Source organism: Acipenser ruthenus, chromosome 16, assembly GCF_902713425.1.
Source record: "Acipenser ruthenus chromosome 16, fAciRut3.2 maternal haplotype, whole genome shotgun sequence".
Classification (NCBI taxonomy): Eukaryota; Metazoa; Chordata; class Actinopteri; order Acipenseriformes; family Acipenseridae; genus Acipenser; species Acipenser ruthenus.
Genome location: NC_081204.1, coordinates 34,484,985 through 34,508,830, shown reverse-complemented (window position 1 = coordinate 34,508,830; position 23,846 = coordinate 34,484,985). Strand labels below are relative to the sequence as shown.

The following is a 23,846-nucleotide window of genomic DNA, read 5'->3' as shown; positions in this document are numbered from 1 at the left end:
TCTCCAAGAGGTGTATCAATGAATTGGTACACAGGGAATTAGGAAACTGATGAACTTGAATTAAGAAAACAACCTTTTGCATAAAGCACGGGATATACCGTAAACTTTTCATCCCTGCATAGCTTAAGAGTTACTTTATTGCTTTATTCCAAAGAAATACTCCAGTTCACCTTTAACCTTAAGCTAGCCTGAAATCTAGCAGGTGTTTTCAGCGGATGGCTTAACTGCATTCCCTCCTGAGCTGTGTCAGGTTCCTCTGGGGATGTTGAGAGGGTGCACACAACGAGCCAGGAGACCCTCCCCATAGCTTACTCCATGCAGACAGCTCTTCAGACAGCCCTGCACCAGGAATTAGAACTCAGATAAGTGACAATCACTGCCCAAAAAGGAACGCAATCAAATCACTTCTTCACATGTGAGGAAAGCCTATTGAAAATGACTCCTTCAAACAGTCAGTAATGCAGTATTTTTTCAGCAGTTTCGCAGCCCAGAAACAGACTGTTTGTTGTCTTTCCACAATTTACAAACAGGACGTGTTGGCACATTACAGCTCCCCTTTTCAATGCAATCACTGAGAAGTCTGAAATGTCATTGTTCTGAGCAAGAGTAACCATTCACGTCGTGTTAAATAAAAAAATATTTTAAGACTTCCTATAAAGAAAGTATTTTCAGTCTTATCAATACTGCAGCAGAACTAATGTGTTAACTTGATGAATGGCATGGAGGAAGGGAATGGGTAATTTGATGATAGCTACAGCAGATGACTGAACGTATTCATTGGGCTCTCTTTACACCCAATGCACCCAGCAGCCCCGAAGTCAAGTCATGTCGAACTCATACGAAGCTTGCACTTAAAGATTCATGCACGAGCTCATCCAATCTGTATCTATCAGGTTTCGTGTCCTTCTGCAGTATATTTCGTGTGTGTTTGCTCAGGTTCTGTAGATCAGGCTGACTGGGCTTTCTCTTTTGCATGTGTCTTCCTGATGCTTTTTTTGATGTGATGCATTTGAGGCAGTGCATTGTACGCAGATGCAGTTCACCTCAAATCATAGCCACAGTACATACAGTAAACTACACTGTGGACTTCCACACATGTGTTACATTTTTTATTACATGCATTGGTCATTGCATGCTGTCAATGCACAAACTTCTGTAACTTGGTTTTCTGATCACAGAACTGCTTGCTGATACATGCAGTGAATATTCGACTATGGTTAACTACAGCACAGGGGTGCCTGTATTATTAATTACAGCAGGCAACTCATTTACTCTTCTCCAGTTCTGTACTGTATATGTCCACGTGGAGGGCAGCACAATATAGTGCTAGTTTTAAATTCCAGTATTTGTTCTCAGTGGAATGCACTGGATAATGGCAGTGGTGATAAATTCAAATGTGCTAAAAGAATAGAAATATCGTTTGTGTTCGAGTGTCAGGAAGCCGGTGGTGTGAGTGGCTTCTTGTTGAAGTGTTGCTGCTGTTTGGAATGTCTGCCTCATTGCAGTGCAGAGATGGTTGTTTATAAAGCTGAAACATACTGGAGTCTCGTCTGAAGGACAGATATTTAATGAGAATAATGACTGGACAGGGAGTGAACGCGCCGTCTTCTTTAAGAATCATGTCCCCCTTTAGGAAATATACTGCACTTATGTTTCTCATATTACTGTAATATGCTGTCAAATGGCTTTTTTTTTTTAAACCCGGAGGGCGATGAAAAACTAACCTTATTATCCAGTTCTTTTTTATTACAAAGATTTCTTCAGGTTTTTGACGAGAATACTTTCCTCAATCCCATATTCTCCATTCTCTTTAGAACTATAGTAAACAAACAGGTAGTCGTGTTCACTGAAGTGGTGCAGTTTAATTCTGCTCCTTTGATGGCATGGAAAAACACAGCAGAAAACTGAAAAGGAATGTGTTGCAAACCCAGAGGGACAATTATCTCGGTAATGGATTAGTTTATACAGCAGGTTGGTTTAAAAGACAAATGAATTCCAGTTGCAATATTGTTTTTTTGCTGATGTCAATCATTGTTGTCCTTAGCCATCCATAAGCCGCAGAGTGACAGGTCTTCTCAACAACAGAGGCTCTGTTCTGCAAACTAAAGCAACTGATTCAGAAAATAAAACATGCAGCAGGATATTTTAGATTAATAAATCCTCTCTTTATTTGCCTACATCATTTGGGTAATGCCTGCTTGGCAATGCAAATCCATGTTTAAAAATAACCCAATTCAATAACTTGTAATAATAATTTACTTACATGGAAAAACAGATGTTTAACTTAGGAAGAAAAAGAAAAAAAACATTGAGTCAAAATAAATGTAAAAAATGGCCCTACAGCTAATAATGTATGTCTTATATTATAGTATTAGGGACCTATAGCCATGAAGTAATGTTAAAGCTGAAGGCTAATTATTTATATTTGTTAAATAGCCCCTTCGTTTAATGTTTAGAAATTTTAAAACAGTTTGCCTGAACTCTATGGGGTTCTAGAAGTTGCCCTGCCAACACTTATAAAATAGATCGATAGATACACAGTGACTGAATGTTTTTTTTTCTATACCATTCGTTTTTAATATTCAAACCGTATCACGCGGCGGCGACGACGAGCATTCCGTGAGCACGGTGCAGATACGTTGCATTGCAGTAATTTCAGTAGCTAAAGATGTATTGCTGTGTACTGTAGGCAGAGCAGCATGCAGGTGCCTTGTACAGATTTCAAGGCCAGGTTTGAGCAGACTAGGTGTTGCCTGAGTTATTTGATCTGCTGTCACTTTAAAGAGCAGCAGGGCTCCTCCTCCAAGGGGCTGCCAAACAATGACATTTTATTTTGAAGCACAGCCACCTCATCTGTGACCCAGAGTCTCATTTAAATATCAGAGCAGCTAAAATGATGGATCAGCACCCTTCTTGTGTGTGTTTTATCTTATTAAAAGACATCGGACTCCACCTTGGCTGTAATAACCTGGATTTACAGCACCACTTGTGTAGAAACCTCAATCCTTCTATTGCTACAAAATGGCAGTGTCAGTTATACTTGCCTTTGTCACACCCTGGTCAAGGCTCACGTCCGGTCTGACCGTCTTTACTTTATTTCATCACAACCTCGGTGCTCTGCTTGTGCAAATCATGTTTTGCTCAGTGGTTAAGTCGGTACTGGAAGTGTTTCTTTGTGTCCAGCCTCAGTCCAGTGCTCTCTGCATGACAGTCGTCTAACTGTAATAAAATGTGTCTATGCTAAAGTACATTATAAGATGCAGTCAAGCTTTAGTCTGCAGGGCACTGTTAATCTATTCCTGTTTGGGTTACATGTTTCAATTATTGGTTTGTTTTTCTTTCTTGAACACTGAGAGAAGCCTGCTGAGGCCTGGGGATGTTGGCAGAGTTACAGTCATATCTCTGTCTATGCAAATAAGATCATGTTTTATGAATGGCCATTCTGCAAACATTATATATGCCCCTATCCTACACCCATGCCAAGGCAGAGACCACTCCATTGTGTCACATCCTTAATCACTGGCTAATTAAAGATGAAAAAGTCCAATTTCATTACTTCGAGGCACTAATTTCAAGCTGGAAATCACATTAAGTTGAAAGGTGATGACAGTTATATCACTAAGCTGCAAGGAGAGCTATTTTATCAAGGGTCTTGTGGCCACTAATAGATTCGGGGCAATTAGACTGTTGACTGTACTACATCACGGCTGTCAGAACAATCCAAGGTCATTTCCAATATGACAGTTACCTGAGCTGATAGATTGCACAACAATTCACTCCTCTCTCTGGGTTTCTGCGATACCCTTCCCCTTTTGCAACTTAGGCACTTAGCTCTGTAATGTTGTCTCCCATCTCAGCATCTTCACTGCAACTTGGCTATTCTCAGCCCTTCCCTCATGGCATCTGCTAACAAGATATAACTATAGGGAGAGAGAGAGAGATAAAGTGAAATTGGATTATTTAATCGAGGGGCTGGAAGACAAGTGGCTTTGTCTTTGAAAAAGCGCAGTGTTTACTGGATTTCCATGGCTTTTCAGACTGTGCAGAAATAGCCACCTCTGGAGTGGGAGCTGTTTGTCACGTTTAGAGACCCTTTCCTCTGTATTGCGTGTGCTCGGCCAGTGCCCGGTGGTGTTAATGCAGCTGCACTGACGTCTCTACAGCAGTGTGCACATGTATTACAACACCTCAAGATGTGTCATTGATATCCTTCATATATCTACAGCAGTGTGCACATGTATTACAACACCTCAAGATGTGTCATTGATATCCTTCATATATCTACAGCAGTGTGCACATGTATTACAACACCTCAAGATGTGTCATTGATATCCTTCATATATCTACAGCAGTGTGCACATGTATTACAACACCTCAAGATGTGTCATTGATATCCTTCATATATCTACAGCAGTGTGCACATGTATTACAACACCTCAAGATGTGTCATTGATATCCTTCATATATCTACAGCAGTGTGCACATGTATTACAACACCTCAAGATGTGTCATTGATATCCTTCATATATCTACAGCAGTGTGCACATGTATTACAACACCTCAAGATGTGTCATTGATATCCTTCATATATCTACAGCAGTGTGCACATGTATTACAACACCTCAAGATGTGCCATTGATATCCTTCATATATCTACAGCAGTGTGCACATGTATTACAACACCTCAAGATGTGTCATTGATATCCTTCATATATCTACAGCAGTGTGCACATGTATTACAACACCTCAAGATGTGTCATTGATATCCTTCATATATCTACAGCAGTGTGCACATGTATTACAACACCTCAAGATGTGTCATTGATATCCTTCATATATCTACAGCAGTGTGCACATGTATTACAACACCTCAAGATGTGTCATTGATATCCTTCATATATCTACAGCAGTGTGCACATGTATTACAACACCTCAAGATGTGTCATTGATATCCTTCATATATCTGCCTGCATGAAAAACTCTTTCTCTTTAATTATTGTTTTTAATTTTTGATCAGTAATTAGTCATATATAAACAATGAAAATGTTACACCACTTTGTGTTATAATTAGACATCCTAAACAACTTATAAAAAGCCTCATGTATTTTACCATTTGTGGCTACTGTATGTGTTCCTTTTCTCTTTTAAATTAATTACCCGTTTGGCCTATTAAAGTCATCATTTTAATTAGACAATCACTTATTTGCCTATTTTGACAATTTTCAGTTCCAGTGGTTTGATGTCATATGCACAACAAATCAAAACTACCGAAGCAATGCTGGGGTGTGGTAATACATGTGCACGCTGCTGTATATCATTGTGTGAGCAGTGGTGTTCTGAGATACGTTCTGACTCCTATACAAGCTGTGTATTGTTACAAACCTGATCCAGTATTGTGCTGCTGCAATATTTCAATAGCCTCATGTCATAACAGGTAATATTTAGAACACTGGTGGCACAAGCAGCTTGAAACCTGAATGCTGAGTGACAGAGATGCCTGGATTTCTTTTTCTGTTCACTTAGTGATTATTTTTTAAATCAGTCATGCAACTGCGTGCCATTGGTTGCCATGGCACCGAATCACTTGCTTAAAGAACTGCACCAATGTTGAGGAGAGCTTTGCTTGTACCGGTAAAGTAAACCGAAACATATCGAATTAAAAAAAAAGCTTTGCATGATCCAGTGCACAGTGTAATGTTTAGAAAGCTCTTAATCCAGTTCAGAGCCCACTAACCCAATACTTGCAGCAGTGAGTACCTTTGAACATATTCAAGTTATAGTGGATCCCCTTAATACAGTAGAGTAGCACTAAACACATGAGACACACGCTGTATGAATACCGTACCATATGTCTTTACCAGCATGGGTTTAGAAGGTAGCAAGCACTCTTCTTTATTTACCGATTTTTTAAAACCATTAGGAAAATATCAAATAAAATTCAAATGTACTTATCATCTCCTTATTTTAAAATCTTTCAAAGGCTTTGGATGAAACAGCAGCAATTGTCTGAATATCTTCTTACAAGCTCAGCAGTAATCACCTGCTGAATGGATTCATTTAGAAGTTACATGAAGTGCAGCACAATGGGCGTTTCCTTGGCAACAATGACACTTTACAGATTAATTGGTGCTGGGTCACATTACAAGGGGGCGCTGTCTTTCTAATTGTGAACCTGCTTCCTTATTGAACAAAATGTGGTGCCGTCTGGTATAAAAGCTTCCGCATGTTTATGACTATGTAACTGGCAGCAGGCTACCATTGCATTTATAATTGTGAAATGCAGAGGGCAGTGTTTAATAACAGTGATAAAGTAATGAGTGAGTCAGTACATGATCCAGCATGCGGTGTGAGTCGTATTAAATGAATAATATTAGCTGTGTCCAGATTGACCAGTCAGCAGGATGTAAATCAGTCAGAAACGTGCATGGCTGGTGTTTACCTTTCTTGTTATCTGTGTTGAAAACGCTATAGAGAATCAGCGGTTCAGATCCTATGGGCTGGTGTTTCACACCCAGCGTATCTGATAGACAGAGTTTAAAAATAATCCAGAGAGAGACTTCGTCTTGTAACCAGAGGCTTTCAAGTGACAAGGTGACCCAGTGAAAGATGTAATAATACCAAAGGAATGTCTGTGTCCTGCAAAAGCAGCAGTGTAAGGTGAGGGCAGGCCTGGGTGTTTCTTTTTATAGCGCTTCCTCTCGCTTGTGTCTCACTCTCCCTGCAGAGGCGCTCTGGAGCCCACAGGCTGAGTCTTGGCTCAGAGTGCCAGCGAGCTGATTGGTGCAAGCTCACGAAACATGCCCTCTGGTTGAGGCAGAGCAATACACTGATATACAAATAGGATTAGGATCCATGTAAATGGATAACTATTTAGATTAAAGATCTGCAATAATAATAATAATAAAAATGTAATAATGCATCTATAAATGTCATAACAGGTATTTACAAATGCAGCAAAGCACCCTGTGTGCTTCTATCAGTCTTCCAGGCAGTCAATCAGATTGGTTTTCTCAAGCCAAGCATTGCAATCTAGAATCTAAATATAATAAGGACTCTCTGAGTTCTGAAACCCACATCAATGTGTAAAAATAAAAACGATGGAGTGGAGATCAAACGCGGTATTCATATTCCTTTCCACATGTATAAAACATTACTGCCTTTTGATTTCCACAACCTTACGTCTTCTCTCCTTGTAAGTTAATTCTACTGAACATCATTGAGAGCTCAGTGGGTGATGACACTTCACATCAGAAGCCCCTCTCTTGGGCCCACACCTATGCACTGCCTCTGAATTGCGTTCCTAGCTTTCATCTTTGTATTACTAAAATGAAACATTTCCTCTAATGATGTATTGAACTCCCTCTTATTACTATTACTAAAGCTCTTGAAAAGTGTGAAGTCATTTGAAAGATGTATCTTTAATCCAGGCACCTGGAGTGTGGAATTTGAAACAGAAAGCAGAGCCTTTGTCCATCTCAGGGATTATTCAAGGAATGGGGTCAGAGGAATCATTATATTGTTAAATTGTTACTTCAAACTGAAGGTTGCTTGTAGTGAAGGCAATGGAGGTTTAATATTCCCGCGGTGTACCGTGATCCTGCCTAATCAGTATCATGGCAGTGGTAGAGTTAATTCTGGGATTATCCTGTTAACTCTGGCATTAGCTCGTAGAATTGGCTGGATAATTCTAGCACACGGTCTTGGGGGACTGGTTTAACTGGTGATGAGGAAATCTAATAAGGCTCAGGCTGGCACTGTGGTGATTCTGACAGCTGGTTAGACTTGCTCACTTGCTAACTCTATCAAATATATTTATGGAAAAGTTAAGAAAAGTAATCCAGTGTGGGATCCAGGCATGATAAGCATGTTGTATGTTGCTGTGTTAATGGCACCGTGTCTTTAGAAATCATTTTTATTGAGTTGTTTAAAAAGTCTACCAAAAAAACAAACAACCTTGCATGAATCAGAAAAAATGTAGCAAATTGACAAAACATAAGAAGAGGTCATATTGCGTTATTTAATTAAACCTGTTTGACTGATATTTGTTTTTTTTGTTTCAATGATGTATCTGCTCTTGGTGATGTTTCCTGCTTGTTCCAGTAATAAGCAATCCAAGAAGCACACAATGCTTAACCGTGTTTCTCTCCTACCCCAAAGGTAACCCGTTTAGCCTGGACTGCAGGGCATTCTTTGGCTACAGCAGAGAGTCCAGACCTATAATCTACTGGATGAAAGGGGACAAGTTTGTTGAAGAACTGGAGGGTCATATTAAAGAAAGCGAAGTCAGGTATCAGAAACAGCTCTCTTTGTCTTTTTCACTTCTGGCTGCACACTATGACCTAGGAACATCAGACTTGCAACTGACACGCACTTTACAGTACTGAGATCTAGGAGTCACCTGAATGCACACAGTGCATGGTTTAGTTATTACCATGTTATTGCACGGCTATGTTTGCTCTGTAATGTAAAGCTAGCACGCAGCTTGCATTGGGTGCACTCAGTGTGAACTGTTGAGAAGGTGATGTTGGAAGTCTGTGGGGTTTTGCAGCAGTGTTAGATGGAATAAAGCTCCACATTCTTTAAGCTCTTAACCATGTCAAGGCGAGGAGGGCATCATCTCTGGGAGCAGGCAGTAAATCTTCATGGGAGCAGGTGAAGTGCAGAAGCATTACATATGGAGACGGAATAGTTTGCTAATGTATAATGCATAGCGGTGAATATCATTTAATTAGGCAAGCTGTTCAATGGATTTTGTTCTTTTACACCTTGATCTCACTCCAGGCCATGTATCGTAGAAAGAAAATAGAACTTCCTCTGCTAGTAATTGCCACATAAAACTGTCATGTAAATTGAACCAGTACTATTCAATGACAGACACAAGGCTGGAAGCCTACAGGGCACTGAATTGCATCTGAGAGTCAGGAAGAACACAATGCATTCCAATACAACCACGTAATTATAAATCTCACTTCCCACACTTATCAATACCGAATGTGTTTTCCGAAGGTCGAGCTGTGAAACAATGCCTGTTTCTCTCCTAATAGTCATACAGATGCGCAAGAAAAAGAAAAAAAAAGCACCAGTATTTAAAATGTCTTTTCCAAGGAATCATTCAAGCTTTTCAATACAAGAAAAAAAAAGAAAGACAATTGGGAACAAGAATAAACCGAGATAAGAAACAGAGCCTGTAAACACTGGCTTTTCAGAGACTCTGAATGATGTGAATGATGACTCTCTCAATAGAAGATAAAGAAACCTTTCTGTTTCCCAAAATAAAATACATTTGAAGGATACTGATTAGTCTCTCCACTTTCAGAGAGAAACAGCTTGTCATGTGGCAAGGGAAATATAAAGCTGGTTTGAGATTGGAATGTGTGCTACCAAGACACAGTAATACATAACTATCTACTGCACTTAGAGCATTCCACCCACACGCTGGTTACTGGATCACAGCCCATGTGTTTACTGCACTTAGAGCATTCCACCCACACACTGGTTACTGGATCACAGCCCATGTGTTTACTGCACTTAGAGCATTCCACCCACATGCTGGTTACTGGATCACAGCCCATGTGTTTACTGCACTTAGAGCATTCCACCCACATGCTGGTTACTGGATCACAGCCCATGTGTTTACTGCACTTAGAGCATTCCACCCACACGCTGGTTACTGGATCACAGCCCATGTGTTTACTGCACTTAGAGCATTCCACCCACACGCTGGTTACTGGATCACAGCCCATGTGTTTACTGCACTTAGAGCATTCCACCCACACGCGGGTTACTGGATCACAGCCCATGTGTTTACTGCACTTAGAGCATTCCACCCACACGCTGGTTACTGGATCACAGCCCATGTGTTTACTGCACTTAGAGCATTCCACCCACACGCTGGTTACTGGATCACAGCCCATGTGTTTACTGCACTTAGAGCATTCCACCCACACGCTGGTTACTGGATCACAGCCCATGTGTTTACTGCACTTAGAGCATTCCACCCACACGCTGGTTACTGGATCACAGCCCATGTGTTTACTGCACTTAGAGCATTCCACCCACACGCGGGTTAAATCAGCCCTCATCCTGCTCTTCAATGATAAGCGGTATGAGACACAGTCCTGTGCTCTATATTTATATGTACAATCGCTTAAGACCTAAATTGCAATATTAAGAAACCAAAGACAGCAAACCAGAGTATCCCAAAAGCTCGACATATTAACAAAACAAGAGCTTGTGAATTCAGCTACACTGGCTAGTTAGAAGGAACGCTGTGCACATTGTTGATGCATTTTATTGATAGATTAGATTTACAATTAGCAGTAACAGCTGATTGTTTTAACTTAAGTCTGTGATTATATGAATCTATTCAAACCATGATGTTTTTTTTAATCAACAAAATATGTTTAACCTTTGTGGTGAAATGAAGAGGAATGCGAACATGAAACATTATTGTACAATATTTGAAAACTGTAAAATGCATTCATCATTCCCTGTTAAGTCCACTATTGCCCACATACCTTTTTGACTTGCTGATTTGATTGATAATTGGGTAAAAGTGCTCTGTGAAGACGTGTTTGTGACCAGTTTCTGGAGTTAAACTTCCCACACGACACAAACCTTCTATCCTGTGTATGATGATGAGTGTGGGTGGGTCAAGTGAGTAGTCCACTTTTGGGTTTGTCTAGAAAGTCACCCAGTGGGACTTCAGAATCCTTTTCTCTCTGTTACAGTTTTTAATGTCCAGTCATATGTTGATAAAACATTCCGCAAGTTTACCACTAGTGCTGTTCAGTCAATTCCAGCACAGATAATACTAATAGGTGGGCTTTCTGTGGAAAAATCACCCCCTGAAATGGTTCATGTCATTCTTGTAATGTGCCGCAGCGTTTGTCACACATCTTTCATTTGTTTTGTTTTTGTCTAACCTTGCAAACATTCCATCAATGTAGAGGTTAAGATTTAGTTCAGTAGGAAGCACACCCAGTATAATAAAGGAAGCTGCTGTTGGATTGAACAGCGAGCTGTTTGTTTGGGTTATATCTGGTTACATATTCACGCTTTTCTTTCTGTTGTTTCTCTTCCAGGACGATCAAAGAGTACCTGGGGGAGAAGGAGGTGGAACTCTGCCTGACTTTTGACGCTGTGGAAGAAAACGACGTTGGGAATTACACCTGCTACGTGGAGAACCGCATCGGACGCAGACACGGCAGCGCCATTCTGCAGAAAAGAGGTACATCCTTCTGACAGGCCTCATTAACATACACATGTTATCAGTGCTAGCTCCCTGGAGAGGAATGATAGGAATGAAACCCTGCTGTTTGGGACAGACACCCTGTTGCTGCTGCTGTTATAATGGAAGAGGTGATCGGAAGAGAATGTGTGTGCTCATAGTGCATCTCATCACGGAGCGCTGTCTGCACAGAACAGGAGTTCAATGGGTCTTCAGCACTCTTAACACTGGGGTTTGGGGTATGTGGTTATAAGCACTGCTGCTGCCTCTCAAATAGGCACATAGGGGTAAAACTGAGCCGTGCATAATAGTCTTTCAGGACTAAATCGATAGGTTTACTTTCCAATCAGCTTGCCCATACACAGAAATACCCAAAGTTATTGACTTTTCCTAAGAATCGTTATTTCTTGTCAGTAGTCATTGTACTGTGTGGCTTAACTGTTTAATAAAGGCTACACTAGCTGTCTTATTCTGTAGTCATGTAACCCTTGAATCTATAAGCTGTGTTCTTGGTCTGCTGATGCCCCCAAATAAAAGAGCAAGGTGATTCACATGCAAGTATTCATTGTTCCTGTACAGTGGGGCAAAAAGCCCAGGAGGGGCAATCTTGTTTCAGCAGAAAAAAATAGACCACAATGTTCCTTAAGGTATAGAGGTAGCATTCCTTCTCTCAGCCAATCAGAATGCCTGGATTACTTAAACAGACATTAGGTCTTCAAGCATGAGCACAGAGCACTGTCTTTGGCACGATTCATAGCATTTGTATTAGAACCATGTTAGTTACTTTGTATTTAAAGAGGTTTTAGTGCCCTCTAGTGGTACAGTTCTGAATAACCTTCTGGGTTTTTTTCATGCAGTACATTTCAATAAGGGATTTGTATTACTGCAAGAGAAATTGACAGATGCACATAGAGTTTTGTCCGTTTTAATGAGAGTGTTATTATCACAGTATTTAATGCAAGCTAAAGTTTTTTTTCAAACCTTTCTGCTTTTCTAGCTCAGCTCCCAGAGGTTTAAAATGATAAATTCAATATAAGGATTGTTCAGTTTCTATTTTCCGGGTTAATAATCTTGCCCTACTGGTGACCATAGGAAACACTGCAGGGAGATCAAGACATGGTTAATGACATGGGAGGAATTGATGGACTTTGTATGGATCCTGCCAGCCCTGATCCCATCAGTCATTCTCTCCAGAGATCATTACCTCTAATAGGCTTGATAGATATAAAGACAAGGTGAGATTCTCCACCTGCAGTACCTGAGAGGAAAGCACTGCCATGGACAACAGCACTGCAACCAGAAAGAAAAAGAAACGAGACCACAGCAAACAAAAAACAAATACATACATATATATTCTGGAAAGGACAATTTATTGCTAGCATTAATCTGCTGAAGATCAACATCTTTAGATTATACAGGCTAGTGGAACACAAAGCCAGGAAGCATTTGCAATATGTTGTACTGTATCACAGTCAACTGGACAGTAATATATGAAGAAAGCTGCAGAGAACTCAAACATGAAAAATGACCTGTCCTTAAGGATTGATGGCTGGTATTACTTGAGAGGCAGAGGAGCCATCCCAAAGCAACAGTGCAGAGATAGATAGATAGATAGATAGATAGATAGATAGATAGATAGATTTCAGCACAGATAGTGCTATCTGTCAGGAAAAAGGTCTGAATGATCACTGCTGATCACTGGTAAAGAAGTACGTGCACTTACATGTATTCTTTAGTGTTGGAAAAGGTTTTACTATCAATCAATATATCAGCAAGTAAGCGTAGCAGGTGCAAAAAGACTGGTGCCTTTGTATTGATTTTAATTGAGTGGCGGTTTCCTCCCTGCCCTGCCCTGCTGGGTCTCTGCCCTCTCTGCGTCAGCACAGCACAGCACTGTCCTGGTTCTCTGACCTCTGTTTCCTTGCACAGATCTGTACAGACTGGAGCTGGCAGGAGGCTTGGGAGCGATCCTGCTGGTGCTGGGTCTTCTCACCGCTGTCTACAAGTGTTACAACGTGGAGATCATGCTGTGCTACAGGAGACACTTCGGGAGCGATGAAACAGAAGACGGTAAGTCAAGGGATGAGAGTGAATCGGAACAGCGGCAGGGCCTGCTGAGTTCAAGAAACATGCCTTGAAGAAATTCCAAAGAACTCTGCCAGGCCCACCTACTCTACCTACACAGCATGCATTGGAGTTGAGAGGCCACATGGTCACATGATCTGAATGGAATGAGGAAGCTTGCCAATGCCTGGCAGCCAGGAATCTCCGGGCATGCTCAGTAACAAATACAGAGTTACTGAACACTAGAGGAAAGTGATTGTAACACTCAGAGTGATTGCACAAATCATAAGAAAAGGGAAGCATTATCAATTAAAACAGTATTTGGAAGCTCTTTAAAACATATAAATAATAAAAGAAGGCAACGTTTCCTTTGTGATTCACCCTGCCACCTCTTGCTGCTGCTGTGTATGACTGTCCGTTTCTTTTTACAGACAACAAGGAATACGACGCTTATCTGACCTACAGCAAAGTAGAGCTGGACTCGATGGACCTGGAGAGCAGTGAGGAGGAGCAGTTTGCTCTGGAAATCCTGCCGGATGTGCTGGAAAAGCACTATGGATACAAGCTCTTCATTCCTAGCCGTGACCTCATGCCCAGCAGCAGTGAGTAATACTGTCACAAGCTGCTGTGTAGGAATATCTGAACTCCTCGAGCACCGAGAAACCTTACAGAAACACTGCTGGACACGAGGGCAGCCAAGTAGAGCAGCGTCTGATTCTGACAAATAAACAGCTGCTGCACGCACATGCAGAACAGTAACCGGGTTCCTCTTAATCACACATTCTAATTATTACTAGAGTCATGTATGTGTTATGAGGTTATGCCCACATGTAATCTGAAAGGTTTAAGGGGGTTAGGAGTCGATGATAAAAGTTTGGAGACAGCTATGGCGCTCACATTCTAGGCAGTGACAGATGTTGAGATATTTGGTCTGTTTCTTGACCTGAGTTATTTTAATGTTCCTAGAAATAAACAGACCCAAATAGAAACTTTTCTGTAAAAGCTGATACTGTATACCATAGTGAAAAGCCAAGCGTTTTCTTTCTGCTTGTCCAGCGGTCTCCATATTCTTGTCTAGTAAGTTATTGTCTCATAAAACTGGATGAAATTACCTTTTAAACTATTTCTAATGCTGATTGGGTATGATGATTGCTGATTGATTATTTAGTGAATTGGCTTCGGTATCTCTGCAAGGAATAATTGTGCTGATGTGTTTTACAAATACACAAGCCAAGTTTGTGAACGCACTTGTGAAGACTGAGGCCCTTTCAGTGGGTAATAAATACCCTGTGCATAACAAGCAGTTGTAAATTAACATTTCATAGGCAATGAGTAGTGTAAGCATCAGATTATCCTACAAATGTAAATTGAATGTAAAATGTGTTGCAATAAATCCATCTTAGCTCACAGTTAGAGCGCCAGAAATGTAATAAAATCAGTCTTTGGGAAAATGTATTCATGCTTTTTTATAGAGCGCTAAAAGCTTAAACATTTGGTGGTTTAATATTCAAATGCACACTTTATTGTGGGTAATGTACGAGCCTTGTGTAAAGCCTGCACACTGTGTTCAAGGCATGGCAGGAGACAGGTAAGGCAATGTGGTGCTACAGGGTTTAAAGAGACAACAGTGCAGTACAGGCTGCCCTCTAGTGGCCATGACCATCTACTACATACACCATTCCGTTCTGCAAGCAATCCAGGCTAATCCCACATTGTGCTTCAGTATCAGGGTTCCCACTGGGTTCAGTTCTTCTGAATTGTGATCATTTTTGTTCACAGCCAGTAAAACGCCTCTTTGCCCATGTCAATGCAGAAGATTCTGAGGCAGGGTTTGGGGGATTTTGGAAGGGGTTCATCTCAATTCAGTGACCTGTTGTAAGATTTGTTGGATTTGAGTGAGCGCCCCATGTTTCCTGCACTGACTCACACAGCCTGAGGCTGGTATTGTCATCTGCTTCTTAACCCCAGATTGTATTTGGGTCTCTTATTTAATTCCTTCTTTAACGTTGAAAACCCAGTAAGAGCAGTGTGGGGAAGGCTCGAGTTACCCTAAGGATAAACCTGGCTCCACTGCTTCCATCTGTTCAATGCAGTGGCTTCCTCTCCCATCTCTAGCTCAACCTGAACACTGTATATCTTCATTGCACAGCAGCAATCTTGTAGGACACACTCTGTAGACCTCTCATAGGTTCTAATCCCTGATCAAATGTAAGGCAAAGAGCTGCTTGATGTGTCATTCAGGACCTCTCTCCTGAGACTGCCGGCCCCTTTTAAAATGCACTGAAACAGCACATGCATGATTTATCGCTGCTGCGCTCCACTATTCACTGTGGCTGCCACTATTGTTTTGGTACCTGAACCCAGGCATGGCTCTCACAGTTAATGGTTCGCTGTGTATCTCGTAATTCTCTAGACAGCAGGCTGCTATTAGTCTATTAGTATAAATCAAGAGCAGCTCTGTCTCTCTTTTAATTAATGCGATTCCTAGAAACCCAGCACTCTTAAATCCCAATGCAGATGATAAACTGTGTCTTGTCTAATTAAGCAGCACGAGACAGCCGCTGCCAAAGCTCTAGAGAGTTTCATCGGTTCTTACTTAACGTTTGAGGTACTGTATTCACTGCTAATATAGTCATAGCTAATCCATTGTAATTCATAGGAATTAAACCCATTGCGATACCAGCTAATCCATTGTAATTCATAGGAATTAAACCCATTGCGATACCAGCTAATCCATTGTAATTCATAGGAATTAAACCCATTGCAGTAACAGCTAATCCATTTTTAGCCGTTGCCTATTTTAGCTGTTGCCTATCTTAGCGGTTGCCTATTTTAGCTGTTGCCTATTTTTGCTGTTGCCTCCTGACTAGGGTTACCATATGACTCCACTAGGACAGTTTGGGACAGTTCCGTCTTTTCAGCTGACACCCCAATGCATTCTGATACGTTTGACCTGTCTCAGGTACCTTTCACAGCAGTACTACTCTTACCTGAATGCATTGACAAGCCTGAACGGTCCCAAACGGTCCTAGTATAGAGGAGTCAGGTGGTAACCCTAGTCCAGACTGACTGGCTGACAGCGTTGATCCATGTTGTGTTTTGTGCTTTCTTCCCGCAGTCTACATTGAAGACCTGGCCAGGTGCGTGGAGCAGAGCAGGAGGCTGATCATCGTGCTGACACCGGAGTTCATCACCAAGCGGGGCTGGAGCATCTTCCAGCTGGAGAGCAGACTCCACAGCATGCTGGTGACAGGGGAGATCAAGGTCATCATGATTGAATGCACGGACCTCAAGGGGGTCATGAACTACCAGGAGGTGGAGGCCTTAAAACACACCATTAAACTGCTTTCCGTGGTCAAGTGGACAGGCCCCAAGTGCAACCAGCTCAAATCCAAATTCTGGAAGCAGATACTGTACGAGATGCCTGCCAAGAAGAAGGAGACGCTGTCTCGGAGGCAGGTCCTGGACTCCGGAGAGCAGGGCCTGTTTGGAGACCTCCAAACTGTGTCCACCATCGCCATGACGACCACATCCGCCACGCTGGCCCCCTCCCATGCAGAGATCCCAGACTTTCATCAAAAGAAGCACCCACAAATGAGACATTACTGCAGAGGCTATGAATACGAGCTGCCCCCACCCTCCGCACAGTTTAACTCCCTGGGAAACCATCACCTGTACCGTAATATCCCAATGGCACTCCTGAACGGGCAGGTAGCACACAACAGCACTGTTCAAAGAAACAAGCCCGAAATTCATTTCAACACTATGTTTGCACCGCTGTCCTCCAGGGAACTTACAAGTGATATCTGGTAGAGGAAGGACTAGCCTGCAACCTGTTTAACCTGCATGACGGCATCTCACAGAAAAAAAACAAGAAGCAAACCAACAAACAGACAAGCGATTTAAACTGCACATATGAACACAAGGAAACTACCTTTTTGTATTCTTTAGGGAGTTTTTGATCAGAAAAAAAATGAACTTTCCTACTTGAATTTCTTCTTCATGGAGATCAGACTCTCAACAAGTTTATGACCTGACCTCGTTTTTACAGTTCAAGGTGTTGTTATAATGTACAGTTTTCATATGGTCCTTGAAACAGACAGACAGACAGACAGACAGACTGGCTGGTTGAAATATTGAACCTTACAGTGATTTGCAATGGAGTGGGGTTTATTTTGATGTATTTTGGGGAGGGGGGTTTGTGCACCTACATTAAACGTTTTTAAGAATTGACATTTCAGCAAAACACCTTTTATTTGTTTTCTTCAGCACACATTTCTGTAAAGATGGAGCAGATAGGCTGTGGTGTCAGGTTCCCTGTCGTCCTACATTTACTAGAGTAATCCACAGCTGGATTGAAATCAAGACCTTCACCCCACTTCCAGAACCAACCAGACCTCTTAGTCTTCCACTTACTGTTCAGTCACTGTACCTGAGCCCGAAGAAACAACAGTAAATTATCATATCTAAATCCATAGGGAATGTAAAGTCTAACTATATAGAGGTTAAAATCACGTGTCCTTGTTACTTATTCTTAATAAGATTTTTACATTACACATAGCGCCACCCGGTGGCTAAATGTTATTTCAAAATAGAATTGCAATAAATTCCAATTTTCCATAACATGGATTAAAAGTACTGCCACAGTGATGTGAGGTGACTGGAGGTCCACACAGAACTGAATCTAATCCATACCAGCTGTACGAACACCAGTCCACATGACAAGCACTGGTCACTTCAGCCATTTCATACCAGCTGTACGAACACCAGTCCACATGACAAGCACTGGTCACTTCAGCCATTTCATACCAGCTGTACGAACAGCAGTCCACATGGCAAGCACTGGTCACTTCAGCCATTTCATACCAGCTGTACAAACAGCAGTCCACATGACAAGCACTGGTCACTTCAGCCATTTCATACCAGCTGTACGAACAGCAGTCCACATACATATATATACATTCTAAAAGGGAAAAAATAAACGTTTCAAAATAAGCAAGAAACAGCCCAGTAGCTGTAGGGTTATCTTCAAACCCTTTATTCAGTTCTTTATAAACACTGAGTCACCCCGAAACTAGAACACACACTATAGGGTGTGTGCTGTGTGAGTATTATTTGGTGTCAGTTTGTCATCTCAGTAAAGACAGGTTATGTTGTAATCTGTCCTGTGTTGCTCAGATTGAACAGGATGGATGATGTATTCTGGTAGAGTTGCACACAGTGTGAAGATAAGCCTGACTGTTTCAGCATCCCGAATGCTCTCTAGAGCCGGATCATTACGGCTTTGCAACAGTTCCCTGTTTATTTAAAGCTTCTTTTTTAAGCTGAAGCTCATTTCTATGTATTGGTGTGCTTGGGGGGGGGGGGGGGGGGGGGCACTGATAAATGGATGCCCGATTGAGTGTCAGTCCAAAGCACCAGTTAAGCGCTTTCAAGAGAAAGAAGATGTCATGGTAACATACTGTATAGTGCAATGTGAGCCTCAACAACTCGCAGCCTTTTCTGTTGAAAAAATAAAGTTTTTGTAAACTTAACAAGTTTGTTATTAAGATATTTATGAGGTGTATAATTTGAAGTTGTGTTAAATTATTTAAATTGTAGTTTGTTTTTTGAATGCGTCAGTGGTCAGACCATTTTCGAGGTTCTATCACCCTACTGGTGTGGTACATTTTAATTTGAAAAAATTAAATAAAAAGTCCATGATGTAGCATCATCAGCAAAGGGGAGATGATCCAGCAATATTATCTTGAGATCACCAAAAAACAAACCCACCAATGACTGCACTGATCAGGTTCACCCCTGCATTTCCCCTGCGAGTACAGTGATACTCCCCTCCTTGATTTGTATGATATTACTGGACACACTAAAAGAGCACAGAATGTACCATTAGTCATTTTATTATGGTACAGCATTACCTTGAAGAAGGTCCTTGGGAAGTTTTTGAATATAAATATTTTTGCATTGAAACAAAATGGGGTTTACCTTCAAAGCTAGATACTGTAATCCTCCCATTAGGGTGTAATCTTTTTCTCTTTTTGTTTTATACTCCCACCAAGTGTAAGAAGAGTTAACCCTTAGAAAAGTGCCCCATAGTAAAAGCATAGCAGAGTGTAATAAAGCATGCTTAGGTAAGCATTGTAAAGACCATGAATGCCAACCAAACTTGTGGGCAAAACTTAGGAAAACTGATAAATTGCAGAGCAAATTTACTGGGGTCATTTTTTTTAAAGGGCTAATGTGGTTTATTTCCTAAGAAGTGTGAATGTAAGTTTGGAAAAAGTATCTGAAAGTTTGTTCAGGTGTAGTGTCGAACAGCTGAGTGTTGCCTGGGTACAATGCATAGCCATTATCCAGTGTGGCTTCTGAAAAAGGGAAGTTCCAATCCAGGGTTTGCTATTCATTTCCAGCTCCTCCGATCTCACTTTGAGCTCTCCTCCACGTGCTCCTCTTTCCTGGCTAAAACACTTGATTGATGGACTGCAGTATATATGTGATCCCCGAGAGCAATGATAATTTTGCAGGTTTCTGTTTGTAAGCGTTGTTTCACAATAATGTATTTACACTGGCAATGTTGTTGAAATACAAATTGTAACGTAACACAAGCCAATAAAATGTCTGCATGAAATATAACCAGCACTTTTCCTCATGTGGTAACCTTGTGTCTGTCGTGCATGTTTCTATCCCCCAGCTGAGAATTAACTAAATGATATGATTTATAAGCTCTTGAAAACAGGCAATTTAGTCTGCTTTTAAACCCAGCAAAGAACAGCACAAGTATTTGTGTTTTCATTAGAACAAAATAATGCTTGTCAACTGAAATAACATACCTCATCAATCTCAACAGATTAAATATACACAGAACTTGTGATCACTCATTTAGACAGCAGAGTTTCCACCACAAGCAAGGGAAGCCTTGACATCATCTAATGAATAGCAGAGCCACAAACAAGTGGAGGAAAGTGTGATCGATCACTGAGACCCAGTATGTATTCTGCTTAGAAACCAGGCCACTTATTAGTTTCATGGTTTGGTGGTTTGTTTTAAAGGGAAGATTTCTAAAGCTTAGTAAGCGTTGTGAACCTGCAAAAGCAGAAGCGAGAGTGGATTGTGATGTCATACTGTCAGCACTGGGTGTGTTAAGTAACTGAGTGACTCAATTCACCCAGATCACTGATGAAATCCGCTTGGTAGCTCTGTGTGGCTCTTAGGAGGGGCAGAACTCAGCATGCTGTGAAGGGGATTCTTTCAGTGAGCTGCTCTGAGTGGCTCCAGTATTGATGTATAAACATGGATTTCCTGCACTGTATGACATCACAGTGACCTCAGCAGTGACGCCCCCACGCCTGTTGCAAAATACTGACAGACTCTCAGTAAGGTTTGCTTGGCTTTTAGGTGAAGGCTTTTCAGTGTTGGAAAAGTATTGCAGTTAAGTCTGCTAATTAGGGATCTGCAAAAAAATCGGAATGTGATGGCTATAATCCCCTCTCCTTTATATTGTTTATAATTACTGTATGTCTTCATTTTATGGGATTCGTTCATAACACACAGTGACGCCCAGTGGTCTTACTTTGTAACTGCGGCACTTTCACTATATAGGTTTTTGTTTAGTGCATATGTGCATAGTGCAATTGCCTTGGATGACGGGGGGCGGGGGTACATGAAAACTGTTGTGCAATTTGAGTCTCAAGCAATAAAGTATGCAATGCAGCTGAGCAAAGCCATACTTTATTTTCACTATAATAAGTACGTATAATTATAGCAAATTGCTCTGTTGTAGGCTTCAACACAGATTGCAATCTTGCAGTGCCAGGGCACGCCACAGTAAAGTGAGTTCACTGAAGGCTCCTGTTAAACTCGAGCGCACAGGAAGTGTTCATTGCTGGCTGTAGATACAGGGCACAGTACTGTGCAGTTAGGTCCACTTCACAACATAATGATGTGTTCTACAACACACTGACTGTGGAGCAACCCCTATTGTGGAGCAACCCCTACAAATATAGATAGTAATCTATCTCTGTACCGGTATTCGTAGTCTGATGTTTCTACCAATTGTAAAAAAAATACATTTGTGAGTATTCTCACGCGGTTAACTTAATAATAATAATAATAATAATAATAATAATAATAATAATAACAGTGTTCTTTCATTCTTCTGCATTTCATCGTGTCACACGGGGCGTCAGATCATCGCGACTGTCCATATGAAATGCTAGAGAAGTTGTTTTCTTTAGGAAGAAAAAAAAACTTTTTTTTTTTTTGGTTTCCTCAGTAAGTTTTCCGGGTCTAACTAAATGCGAAGTTTCCTGTGTTTGTCGCACAGACACGCAGCTGCAGCTGCCATGGACTGACACGCATCCAACCCGTCAACTTCACCAAGTCTTCACTCGATCTATAGATGTTTACTTCAAAAAAAACTTTGAAACTTTAAAAATGGCAAACACTCGCGCCGCTAAAACCCTGGACCAAATAGATTTATCATGTTTTAGGGTGAGTACAACTTTCATTCACTTAATCCGTTACTGTAAATGTGTGGTTTTGTTTTTCTAAACGATGAGATTAGATAGCGTTTTGTAAAGCAGATGTGCATTTAAAACGCCACTGCAGCGTTTATGGGAATGTTCAGGAGATTGAAATGCTGCAGAGCGCTGTTGCGTTGTATACGTATATCGTAGCATACTTTCCACCCTCTAATCTCATCAATATCTTAACATTCGCCTATTGTGAATGTACTTAATCTAGGAGATTATAAAAAAAGACGTATCATCATACCTACTTTGTAAGTTATTTAAGTAGTAGTACAGCATGTACCATGTTAGTTAAATCAGTACACTTTTGTCACAGCCCTGTCATTGCTTTGACTAGATTGATCAGCCAGTTGTTTTGTGTGCGTATTTGCTTTTGCAGTACACTTGTCACCCCTCTGTTCATAATGCCTATGCTATGTTGGTTTATTGGTGTCCAGATCTAACCAATTAGAGGAGGGGTCCGGGCTGAGACGCACTGCATGGAACATTTGTATTGCAGTGGTGCGTTTTCACTGGAGTTCATGGATTTGTTTAACACTGTAAATGGTTCTGTCTCTGCTGCTTCTTGTTGTGTTTTGCTCTGTTGTTAAATTGCTGACTGTGTGCCCTTTAGGATCCCTCTGGAATATTTGAGCTGGTGGAAGTGGTTGGAAATGGAACATACGGTCAAGTCTATAAGGTTTGTCCATTGTATTTGTATCTATTCAGTCCACAGGTAGGTGCAGGTCTGTGAATTGCACATGTGATTTCCACACTGTAATGAGTGTGCCTGCTCTGCATTAATAACAGTGCAGCACAGTGCAATATGGTTGACTATGAATGAAATAAGAAAGCACTGAGAATGAATGAGAACCCAGCTCTTCTCATGCTGTTTCCAATGACCCTTTCTCTGAATAGCCCTAGCAACTGTTTCTCACTAAACTATTAAACTGAGTTTGTACATCTCACACAATCAAACGGTTTCAGGCTACTTTCAATTAGCAAGAGGCTGAAAACAAGCTAAAAATACATGCATTAAAAGGCAAATGGATGTTTGTTCACCATTAAGTCTGTTACATTGTGCAAAACAACAACAGCATCAACAAAGGTCTTTTTCAGCTGTTCTTATTTTAAATGTGTGACCCACATTGTCTAACCAGAGATAATTTTCTTGTAAGTGTGTGAAGAGAGATTGCTGGGAAGCAGATCTGTGGTTGAAAACAAAACGCTCTTGAGAGAGAGATCATATTGTCACTTTTGGGTGGGGCTGCTTATCGGCACTGAATTTAGCATCAGCCTATCTTTCTGCAGTTTAAAAGAGCATGACTGACACTCTGCAGTTTAACAATGAGACTGACACTCTGCAGTTTAACAGTGAGACTGACACTCTGCAGTTTAACAGTGAGACTGACACCCTGCAGTTTAACAGTGAGACTGACACTCTGCAGTTTAACAGTGAGACTGACACCCTGCAGTTTAACAGTGAGACTGACACCCTGCAGTTTAACAGTGAGACTGACACACTGCAGTTTAACAGTGAGACTGACACCCTGCAGTTTAACAGTGAGACTGACACCCTGCAGTTTAACAGTGAGACTGACACCCTGCAGTTTAACAGTGAGACTGACACCCTGCAGTTTAACAGTGAGACTGACACCCTGCAGTTTAACACTGAGACTGACACCCTGCAGTTTAACAGTGAGACTGACACCCTGCAGTTTAACAGTGAGACTGACTGGGGTCTTTAACTTCAGAGGGGTTTCAATAGTTCATTAAACAACGGTGAGGGGCCAGTGAATCAGGAACTGCAGGAGAGTTGAGTTCTAATCAAGATGTTGCAGCACGTGGTTTCTAGAGACAATAACCTGTACAGCAGGTCTGCGTGTCTTAATGCTCTCCCAGCAAATAGCAGACAAATCGCTACACACTGCATGTTGAAGTCAAAGCTTGTTTTTAATCATTCGCTCATCCAATCCCCTGTAATTCAATTATACAACTACTAAGAAATCCTTTTTTATTCCCATGTGGAGTCCCTCTGCCGATGCCTG

At 41.2% G+C, this 23,846-nt stretch overlaps 2 protein-coding genes across 7 annotated transcripts in view; both read left to right on the top strand.

Annotated features, from left to right (window-relative positions):
* Positions 1-18,657, top strand: part of LOC117412064 (X-linked interleukin-1 receptor accessory protein-like 2) — a 153,207-nt gene extending 134,550 nt beyond the window's left edge. Inside the window, exons 7-11 of the mRNA XM_058989569.1 lie at positions 8,158-8,287; positions 11,085-11,230; positions 13,160-13,300; positions 13,726-13,896; positions 16,413-18,657. Coding sequence (XP_058845552.1) covers positions 8,158-8,287; positions 11,085-11,230; positions 13,160-13,300; positions 13,726-13,896; positions 16,413-17,107 — 1,283 coding nt within the window. The 3' untranslated portion in view covers positions 17,108-18,657. The remainder of the gene's footprint in view (positions 1-8,157; positions 8,288-11,084; positions 11,231-13,159; positions 13,301-13,725; positions 13,897-16,412) is intronic.
* A 2,521-nt stretch (positions 18,658-21,178) lies between these two features.
* LOC117412303 (mitogen-activated protein kinase kinase kinase kinase 4-like) overlaps positions 21,179-23,846 on the top strand; it is a 38,691-nt gene continuing 36,023 nt past the window's right edge. For 3 of the 6 annotated variants that reach the window (XM_034020548.3, XM_034020547.3, XM_034020546.3), the window contains exons 1-2: positions 21,179-21,781; positions 22,433-22,498. In XM_034020548.3, the coding sequence (XP_033876439.2) occupies positions 21,725-21,781; positions 22,433-22,498 (123 nt within the window). In that variant the 5' untranslated portion in view covers positions 21,179-21,724. The remainder of the gene's footprint in view (positions 21,782-22,432; positions 22,499-23,846) is intronic. The other 3 variants (XM_034020551.3, XM_034020550.3, XM_034020549.3) reach the window with 1 other exon arrangement.